We start from the raw sequence: 11,417 nt of genomic DNA, 5'->3' as shown, positions 1-11,417 counted from the left end.
TTATTAAGTTAAAGACCTCGATTATTGTTAAGAGGAAAAACCGCCGCTTTATTTAGCTAACTAGAGCAATGCCGGACTTTGATATTTTGCAAAAACTCTGTCCACATTAACCCAAGCTAATAAAACTACATTGTCTAAGGAAATTCGTAATGATTTGAAGCTTAATAAACCTAAAGCTCTATCTTTTATATCCAAATGGATAGAAAATTAATACAAATCTTCTATAGGTAGGTACCTAGCTATGTTACTATACCTAACGTATGTAAATCATTTCTGACTCTATAAACAAATGAAAAGATGTGAAAGCACGTATTACTGCAGCTTTTAGGTATATCAAAAGCAACATTCGTTTTAAGTAGGTACTACAAGACTTACATCGCAATTACCCTATAGTTTAGTACTGACCAAAATAAGCACATCTATTATGAAATGGTACATCTAGTTCTATCTACATCCATGTATTTGGCAGATAATAGCCGCAGCAAACAGTTCAGTTAACAAACAAATACATACTGCGTGCCGCGGATCCGCTACAAAACCCAATAAGGGTTGATTCGCTTGATTGCAATCAACCCTCTGTTTCGCCATTCATCGGACGTGATATGAAAGAATAAATTTCTTTATTTCATTTACTATTTAACGTTACGATACGTTCGGTCTAACATCTGTTTGGCATTGATTTTTATAATGAAATCGAAATGAGGAATAATCTTAATTATTCCAATAAATAAAAAGCGCAATTGCTTAAACAGGACAAGACAAACTAGGACTTAGTTTTTTTCTTTATTCTAGATTTATTGACATGTTTCGTTATACAATACTATTATGACAAAAGAAACAACAAAAGCTATAGGTATTCCACTCGTTAAACTAAATGAATTTTCCAGGCATGAACTGAATATAAAACATTATGTATATTGCATACCTACTTATCTACCTGAGTTCTCTTCATTATGCTATTAATCCTTCCTAATAAGATGATACCACTATAACATGATTATGAATTCATAACCTATTCACAGCATAAAAACGACATGACCACGATATCTTACTAATAAGAACATAAATTGCAAATTAATTAATTGAATTATGTTTTTTCACGTGACGGTATCTTTGCTTGCTACAATGTAATACAAAGTTAATTAAAAACATTTATGAAGAGGATCCGACTTTCATGTTTCGACAGATTATAATGTATGAAGAATCTATTAACACTTATAAGGACTTGCTATGTTATAATGAGGTAACGATCCTTTGCCTTAATTCGGTAGTAGGATATGAAAAAGGCTGACTAATATCAACGACACCAGTTGAATGAATAAACATAATATATTTTGTAAGAGCAAATAGCCGACAAGAGCAAATACCTGTGTACTAGCAGTAGTGTCCATACTAACCATGTCATGTCCATATCTAACACCTGACGATCAGGGATTGGATACAGTACCTACCTATGGTTGAATTATGTCAAATTGTCATCAAAATTAGAAGGTAGAGGCTAATGAAAAGTGCTTAATTGAGTACATTTCCAATATCCAATACAACACTTCAGTTATATACCTACTTACCACGTAGGTATGCCTAATATTTGCTGCGAAGATCTAACGATATTGAATCTCGTGTTAGGTATATCATTGTTTGTGTCGTAGTAAGACATACGCTTACAATCTTATTTCTCACTTACGCTCTATAATCGTAGCCTATTATCATTATAGCATAGTAATGTGGGTAGCAATTTCATTAATTAACTAGGCCCATTTTGATCTGTTATTAAATTTCTTTGTATTTGCTCCAGTGAATTTTTAAAAATATTTACAGCAATGTTTAACAACCTGTCACTCCGATGACCGCGAACTTTTTTCTGTATTACCAAGTGACATTTGTTTTCAACTGCAATTTGTCATCGACCTTATAATTCCGATAAGTATTAGGGTTCCGTTGTTTTTTCATAAAGACGATAAGATAATTGTTTTCGCAACTGTCCTTTGATCAGATGTCATGACAAAGAGGGTATAATTGTTATTGTTCTTTTAAAAAATGGAGACTTCTGTCATGGTAATTATCGTAAATTGCAGCGTATCATAGCGGTTGCTCCTTGTTTGAATGATAACGTATTTTTCCTGTTTAGGATAATATAATGTAGGCACGTACTATATTATATGAAATATATAAATGAAGAATTAAGGATTTTACGATCTTAAGGGTTATTCGTAGATATTAAAAAAAAAGAAGATTACTTTTTTATTATTGTTTTATATTTTCAGGTTCCCTACAAATATATAAATTTTGGAAATGACCACCAAATTAACTTAAGTATAGAAAAACTAGATATAGGTACCTTCATTATAATAGTGAGAATTTGTCCTTTAATTCTCGATCTCTAATCTCAAACATAATATCTCTATTTTTACCGAATGATTTATGGAAAATTCTATATTAATTTATCACTTAATTACATAGAGCCAAGGATGCATTTCTACATGTAGGCGGGGCAGTTCAATTTCCTATAACTCATCGACTGAATCTATTACTAAGTCTGGCAATAAATATAGTTGTAATTTCATAGAGCAAATTGTAACTTGTAGCATCTCTATCATTTGTTTTCATGGGAACCTTCATACATAATCTAGGAAAAATTAGAAAGGATTTAACATATTTTGAAATTACAATATGAATGAATTTATTTATTTACTAGCGGTCCGCCCCGGCTTCGCCCGTGGTACATATTTACGTTTTCTCTACATAAGAACCATCCTCGTACTTCAAGGAATATAATAGAAAAGAATAATCGAAATCGGTTTAGCCATTCACACGTGATGCCGTGACAACGCGAAACGGGTGCAGACCCGCCGCCTTTTTAATTTTTATAGCTCCCGCCGCGCAACGCGTCGAACGCGGCAACTGATACACAAAAATAATCCTTATGGCATGATTCTGTATTCACGCGCGATGACTTATAACGTATTTCATGTATAACTTTGGTGTTTCTACACCGATTTACATGATTCTTTTACTATAACCTGCCCAGGAGTATGAAGAATAATTGTGCCAAATTTAGTTAAAATCCGTCGGGTAGTTTTTGTTTCTATAACGAATATACAGACAGACAGACAGACAGACAGACAGACAGACAGACAGACAAAAATTTTACTGATTGCATTTTTGGCATCAGTAGCGATCCCTTATCACCCCTTCATAGTTTTTTTTTAAATATATTTCATGTACAGAATTGGCCTCTCTACAGATTTATTATAAGTATATTTTTTATTTATTTTATTTATTTATTTCTTTAATTCAGGCAACAAATGTAGTTACAGTTAAAGGTCTTAATATAACTTAAAAACTACGGCCCATATGAACTTAAAACTACTTAAATACTAAATTAATACACGCTATGTCTTCGGCGTGTGACGCGATTCCGGGGGGCCGGGTATCCGTCCGCGGAAGCGGCGAAACACAACTCCCTGCGGCCAAAACCCTTCGTCCATGTAGACGCTCAGCTTGGCGGTCGGTACTCTCACCACGAAGGAGTTGAAGCTCACTTTATGTCGAGACTCCAGCCGTTCCACTCGCAGACTCAAACCTGTCTTCGCATGCAAGTACTCGACAACATCTTCAGTCTTGGTACAGTAGTGCACACGAGACACGTAGAGCGGCGTCGTCGGCACCTCTGCGCGCATCCGCAAGTTTGGATCCCTCGTTGCGGTGCCACACTTGTTCTGACGAGTCAGCTTCCTTTTCCTCTGGACTTTTGTGAAGCCATCCTCGTCGACGCCCTTCGTTTTTGAAGGTAAACTTTTCCGCACGGGTGCGTTTACTCCTTTTGTTGGTTTGGGGGTCGCAGTCATTTTTGCGGCTGCGGCGGCGTAGTCACGTTGAGGAGCAGCTGGCAACGTGACATGCGATGTCTTCTCCGGGGGAGAGGTAACGGGAGCGGGGCGCGGGGCATCACTCGGGTCATCGGCGGTCGGCGACACGTCAACATCAGCAGTTAAAATGCCGACGCATGCATTTTGCGCTCCGCGCCGTGCATTCACATATGACGGCACGGGTGACCTACATATTGCATGCGCATCGCGATATGTTGCTAACTCGACTCGTAAATCGGAGATGGTCTTCTCTGAAGCCTCCAACTTGGTGTGTACCTCGGCCAGACTCGCCTTAAGGAATGTGATGTCCTTAAGGAGCCTCGTAACATCGACGTGGTCGAATCCCACCGGTGGAAGTTTATGCAACTCCTTTGCGACGAAATCGGGCACATCATCGGGATCAGTCACCTTCAATAGGCTGATGATATCCTGTATGCATTTTTCACCCCCGTTCCTGCGGCGTGACGGCATCGTGGCAATCTTGTCCAGCGTTTGGTAGAGTAGCACCTTGCCACTGCTAATTTCCTCCTCGTTAAAGTTAGTTTTGCAGATTTGCATGATGCTAACCTCGTCCATTGTATCGATGGCATTTTGGATGAACGCCAACAGCTCATTTACAATGAGTGTTTTACAACTCATTATAAAAGTTCATGCAGCGGCAAAGCCGCGCGTGGCGCGAATTGTTATTCCTTACTGTGCTAGCACTAATCACGTCCGATTCCGAACGCGTATAGCACACGACTGAGACTATAGATTATGTTACTATCAACTTATCTTACTAATATTATAAACGTGAAAGTATGTGAGGATGTATGTGGTACTTTTTACCCGAAAACCACTGAACGGATTTTGATGATATTATGACATGATTCAGCTAAAGAAAGACTTGCTTTTGCCCGAGGGCTCGTACGCTGGTAAACGCGGCACAGCTAGTTCACTAGTTGCATTACAATACCACAAAGATATCCTCCAAACACACCTTAAACCCATCGAATATCATCGCAAAAAACACGCAAGCAACGTCAAATTATCGACAAAAACTCCTCGGGGTGGTGTTTTTTACGCACAATAATGAATAATTAGTGTTTGGCACGTCACTGTGGTCGGGCAAGCGCGCCCGGGATGAATTGTTAGTGGTTTTCAAATTGGGACCATATGCCGTAACCGTACTGGGTAACAATGCCATTGTAACCTTGTAATTGGTGTGTAACGTATTTAATTTGAAGGCAGAATTGAAGGCGTACCGTTACTTGTGTATTAATTTTCTTCTAAAACGATAAGATTTGTTGATTTGGATTTTGATGAGTCTGTGATAACTACGTGTCTTCTTTTGTGATAGGTATGCAGAAGTGGATTAACTCAACTATATACTTTGGCAGAATTACATTATTCATTATTTTAACCCTTGACTTTTGGATTGTGATGTGTGTGTGTGTATTCATAGCATGCTTTATACTTTCTGGATCACGCAATTGGTGTAGTAGGTTACCTCATCCATACAGCAACCCTAACAAACCAATTTGCCTAGCTATTAGGTCCACGCTTAGCCTAATTACCTATCGATATTTTGTTGTAGATTTGATAATACAGGAAATTAAGGTTTCCATTTCCACAGCATCTTCTTTGTATAGCAAGATTTTCGATACAATCTCGATAATCGATTATATTCATAATGGTTGCATGCACAATTTGTGTTGTTTATAAAATGTCAATCGAGGGCTCTTAAGATCAAATTATATAAACTATTGCTGATAAAATATTAAGTTCCACAGTTCTTTCTTTGATATAATAGGTTGTGATTTATATAATCCAGTTACGTTACCATTATGTTAAGATTTATCTATCTAAAAAAATGCCTTCTTAACATTACCTGTAGGTACATTGAAGAACTTTAAGCTGTTGGTCCTTAAAATTACACCAAATTCGCTGACAATTTGACCAGCAACAGTCGAAAAGTTGGCATTGCGTCAGCGTTGTTATAATCCCAAAACTGATGAATCCCATAGCCATTGCAACATTAAGAGCTCCCCTTACAATCATCCGGTCAATTTGACAATACGAGACCCCTATTTTGAAAATATTTGCTCGGACCGGACCAAACAATTTCATAAGTGGCTAATGTTGTTCCCCTAAAATATTGTCAATTGAATAATACGCTGTATGCCTATTATTTCTAATGCTTATTGTTGCTATTAAATTTTGTAATGATATTACGTGTTTTAATTCAATATTGTTGTACGTTATTATAATGTCGTTAGGACGTTTTTTCTAGCAAATGATACCGTCACACTGTTTTGTTATATCGTTATAGAATATGAATTGTTTCATGTTTGGACAAATCGTGTAATGACACTTGCTGAAGTCTTAAACTTTAAGATTTTTTTTTGTAATATAGGAAGCGTGTCATAATGATTATTACAAGGTTAATTTAAATTTAAGGATTATTACACTCTACTCTAACAACCTTTTTTCAATATCTCTACTTCTCTGTCTCTATAGTAAAATTGATTTTCCAATTCGTAAGTAGAAAATATTTATAGCTTACTCAAATAATTCAATTGAGAAGGCATTTACTTAATCAGTTTGATGGGTAACTTCATATCCAATGTCCTCTACATTGCCTGAATCCTAAATATCAACAAACCATTGAAATCCCATCTAATCGTCATCTAAACATTCTGACATCACCAGACAAGTCAACGTATCTAAAACAAAAAACATCTCAATACAAACCACTATTTAATATTCAATAAAGCAATGCCTATTGACAGGGGTGAGCGGTCCCTTTGATGTCTTGACATTACCACCTGTGCTTGGGACGGCCCTTGATATATAATGAATGGGAGATCGGCTTGTTAATTCTCTGTTTACATAAATTATGTGTAACTTCGTTTGTGATTAAAGACAGGGAGTCTTCAGCATTTGCATGTTTCCAAGCGGTTCTGTCTATCGGAGTTTTGTTTTGTGGCCGTTTTCTTTGCAGTAGGTAGGTACAGTGGTGACTTAATTTATTATTTTTCTTTATAATTACTTCAATTGAAATTAGTCTCGTTTTCTTGTATAGTGGTTTCAGCTAGGTCATAGACAGTAGAGTAAAAAAGGTAAAAAAAATTCCCCATTAAATTTGGATACGCAAATAGTGCAAATTTCAAGCCCTTAACTTTCATTTGTGATTTAAATAATATACATAAAATGCCCTGTTTTTTTATCTATTGATACTAATCTTTACATTGTTCCACTTCTTCGTCTTTAGACGGGCGTTTTTAAGAACATTAAAAAATATATTTTTTTATTTGACTACTTGTAATGTGTGTCGTTCCTACTAGAAAAATTAACTACCATTTCATAGGTACTTGAAGATTGTTGATAAAATTTATTACCATTTTTACTGCAATTCTAGTTTACGTTACCATTATTATTACTATGTTGACCACCAACTGGCTACCTTCTAAATTTTATAATCGACCATTCGTTGCCGACTGCCTCCTTGGTACAGTGGTTGACGCATTAGCGTAGAGCCGAAGGATCCTGGGTTCGATTCCCTGTGGAAACGAAAAAAAAATGTCTCATTCTGGCAGGACACAAAAGGCTGATCACCTACTTGTCCCTAAAGAAAATCGATCAGTGAAACAGATGTAGGTATAATGCATCTGCCCCTTACCCCACTAGGGGACATGTCACATGAGACTTCACTTTTTATTTGTTGCCAGCATATAAATGGATAGATACCTAGAGCAGTAAATAATTAGGTAAGATTAAATTTTTTAAAGTGAAACTTTTATTACATCGTCTCAAACTTTTTGGTCTGTGTAGCGCATGTCGCGTGACGGTCGGCTGCCGAGTAGGTATATAAAGCAGTGTTCGGAAAGTTTCACTTTTACCGTGGTTTCATAAAACCACACAACATTTTTTTTAAGGATTTAAAGTCAATCGTACATTGGTTAAATCAATATACCTACCAAAAAGTATAAATAAGGGCCAAAATTATTCAAATGTAAAGAAAGAACATTATTCATAAGTATTGAATGAATGAAGAGTAGTATTTGAAAAAATGTCATCACTTATAGCCTAAAGTACAATTTAAAAAACATAACTCATAGTTAAGTGCTGAATTAAAAACATAGAAAAAACACTGTGTGACATTCTCACGTATGCATTATTATTCTGAGATGGCCACAAACGTGTACACATTCATTTATCTTAGATGTTACAGCACCCATCTTAGTTATATCACGATTAGAGATTACAATGTCCATTATCAACTCTAACCCCTTACAATAAGAGCTATAATGTTTGGAAATATTATGACATGCGACGTTTGACGTTTTGGATCGTCACGTTTTGACCCAGGGGTAATTTTTATTTGCGTTACAACGTAATAACAGCTATCTGGATTGGACCCCAAAATCGTGACAGATAAAGATGGTCATCGACAATGTGAAAGAGTTTTAACTGGACTTTTAAAATATGGTTTGCATATTAACCTATCCATATTCTTGTTTTGAGTTGGGTTTCGAAAGACATGGAAAATATAAGGAAACTAGGTTTGTAAAAAGAGACTATTTATATACCTAAGTATAATATGATTTTACATTTATAGGTAAGTTAGTCAAAGCACAGAATAGCTGTGTTTTACCTGAAAATAAAACACATATTAAATACTTACCTATATTTGAAGCTTACTTCATTGAGAAGGTACCTAGCTTTTTCCGCCTATTTTTCCCTCTCTTTCCGTTGTATGTATGCTATCTCTCTCGCACACCTCTCCACCAGGTGGCGGGGCGCACGATAATGTCGGGCGCTGGATGTTTTTCATTGAGTCGAAATCCACAACAGGTGGACGTTAAGTGTAAGCTTCAAATATAGGTAAGTATTTAATATGTGTTTTATTTTCAGGTAAAACACAGCTATTAAACACTTGACCGTAATTTGAAGCTTACTTCATTGAGACCTGTTTGTTACCCACCTGGTGTACAATATATGGACGCCAATGTGAATTTGAATACATAAGTAATTACTTATTTCTTTATTTGAAAGAGTAAGGTGTGCAGATAGCATACCTACCAATAAATCACACAAATTTTTATATTATATAATATATTAACAATCCCAGATGAAAAGTTAATCAAATAAGAACCAAAAAGTTAATCATAATGATTAAAAGTATTAGAACTTATGAGATTGGTTCAAGCGTACCTTAGTTAACCTTTTGGGCTTGAAAAGTTAAAGTTACTATAATTTTCACTATCTTTAGCGTAAATCTGCGAAAGCGCCAGTAACGACTTTCAATTACGCATTTAGATGTTACTTACAAAATGAAGCAACAGCTGATCCCGACGAGGCAAAAATACCTCAAACTCAAACCTTTATTTATTCAATTAGAACTCTGTAGAAGCACAATTGAATCATCTTAACATAGAATTACCAACTGTCTCAACTCACACAGTTTTAACCTAACCTGCTACAAGCGGACAAGAAGAGAACTTGGTCCTTACTTTTGGGGTCAGAAATAAATTTAAAAGGTCACCCCTTGAATAAGGCAATAAAATATCAAAACAGGTAAACGGTTTTAATTATAATACAGATTTTTAACATCCAACCAAACCGTGCGCTATTAATGTTTAGAGCCAACGCCACCAATCATAATCTAAACATGGCTAGTACTTTCAGTACAATGCATGAATTATTTATTTAAAACTGATAGGTCATAAACTCTGTACTGGAAACAAATATACTGAACTTAAGAGACTAAAATGATAAGGAGCTTATCTGTGTCCCAAAACTGCAATTACTACAGCCAAGTACGTTACTTTTAATCAATTCGGTTTTAAGATATTATTATGATTTACATCAGAACTTATATACCGAAAGCCTCGGGACTACATAACGTGACTTATCTTCTTATTCTTATACTTATATAAAAATGAATCGCAAAATGTGTTGGTAAGCGCATAACTCGAGAACGGCTGAACCGATTTCGATAATTCTTTTTATATTCCTTGAAGTACGAGGATGGTTTTTATGTAGAGAAAACGTAAGTACCACGAGCGAAGCCGGGGCGGACCGCTAGTTTATAATAATAGTGTTTGTGCACAACACTAGGCAGTCAACAGCTATATGAACGTCAGATAGGAAAAGAGCCAAATTTATCCAGTCAGTAACAAAGGATTTTAACTATAGTTACTTTATTCTAATTCAACCAACTACTACTAGCTACTCCGTATGTCTTTTGGATAGACGGAGGCAAATAGGATTTTTATTCCAACTATATCATTTGATATTTTGAAAATGTACTCCACATTTTCATACCGTCAGAGTCATTTTGCAGATTATAGTGGTGCAGCACTGAACACTGTCTATTAGGTGGCTGATGCTGCTGACCGGGCCTTCAGTTCCGCTTTCCAGAATACCTTCACCCTTCTAGGTGTTACTACTACTGAAATAGCGGTACTCTATCGCGTCGTTCAGGTCTCTAACTGACTAGGATTTCTCATATTATCGTAACAACCCTTGCTCGTTCTAACGAGGATAAATTATCGCCAAGGAATTCTGCTGCAGGATAATGGCAAGAGAGATTATAAGCTTAACTATGCATTATTATGTTAAGGAATATGGTGGGTTTTGAATACTATCGTCGTCTGAAAGTATCTCCTTTCGATTAACTGCATTAAGGATGCAGATCTGATCCCATCTTTGTTCCGTAGGAATGCTACGGCAGTCTAAACGTTACACTGAACAAAGAAAATTGCCCTGAATATAGTCGGTTGTTCCAACATCCGTAATATGGCTAGCCTAAGGTTAGTTATCCCTTGATTGTAACTGCTACCAATGGAGGCATTGCTCTTGTGTTGTCCACAGTTGTGCGAGTGCAAAAATGAAGAACTGAGCTCGTGGGGAGCTATGTCGAATGAATCTGTGTTAAGATTATGACAGTATAGGACAGTTAGCTGTGGATGCGAAGACAGGACATTACTTTATTCATCCGTAAACACGCGAGGCAGCCACGGACAGCGATATAGCAAGAACTAAACTAGCAAAGTTTAGTTCGCTTACCAGACTTTGTCATGTTTTAAATGCAGTATATCCTCTGAATAGCATTGCATTTATGACTATTGGTAAACTTAATTCACCCGTAAACACGAGAAGCAGGCACGGATAGCGATATAGCAAGAACTAAACCAGCAAAGTTTAGTTCGCTTACCAGACTTATATTTTAAAAGCCGTATAGCCTGTACATTTCATTTATTGCCCCCCCCCCCCCCCCCTCAAAGCAAAGAAATGAGAAGTCATTTGGCAGAGCTTTCTCGTTAAGGGTAGGGGTTCCAAGTAATATCTAATAATAAGAGGCTTTTGTTTGGAAAGATTGACTTTCCGTTATTTATCCTCTATCCTATGTAACTCAACAGTCAGTATTCTCAGCATTCGTTGAGTACTTAAACGTTTTACGTTAATAGTTGTATATAACTTTATTATACAATATAATAATCCTGGTGGGATGACAAAAAAAAACTTGTCTAACAAACGATTATCCTAATCCCTCAGCGATTT

At 36.3% G+C, this 11,417-nt stretch overlaps 1 protein-coding gene across 1 annotated transcript; it reads right to left on the bottom strand.

Moving 5' to 3' along the window:
* Positions 1–3,269: 3,269 nt before the first annotated feature.
* Positions 3,270–4,610, bottom strand: LOC149899006 (uncharacterized). Its single transcript, XM_090114610.1, has one exon. It carries the CDS (start codon positions 4,506–4,508, stop codon positions 3,393–3,395), a length of 1,116 nt encoding a protein of 371 aa, XP_089970736.1. The 5' UTR covers positions 4,509–4,610; the 3' UTR covers positions 3,270–3,392.
* Between the last annotated feature and the right edge of the window lie 6,807 nt (positions 4,611–11,417).

This window comes from Colias eurytheme, chromosome 21, assembly GCF_061535395.1.
Source record: "Colias eurytheme isolate Ceu_HAF_F1 chromosome 21, ilColEury1 Martin Lab GWU primary, whole genome shotgun sequence".
Lineage (NCBI taxonomy): Eukaryota > Metazoa > Arthropoda > Insecta > Lepidoptera > Pieridae > Colias > Colias eurytheme.
This window is presented reverse-complemented; position numbering and strand designations above follow the sequence as displayed.

Bases quoted from the DNA above. Each gene is read 5' to 3' on its own strand.
- LOC149899006 (XM_090114610.1), bottom strand. From the start codon at position 4,508: ATGAGTTGTAAAACACTCATTGTAAATGAGCTGTTGGCGTTCATCCAA.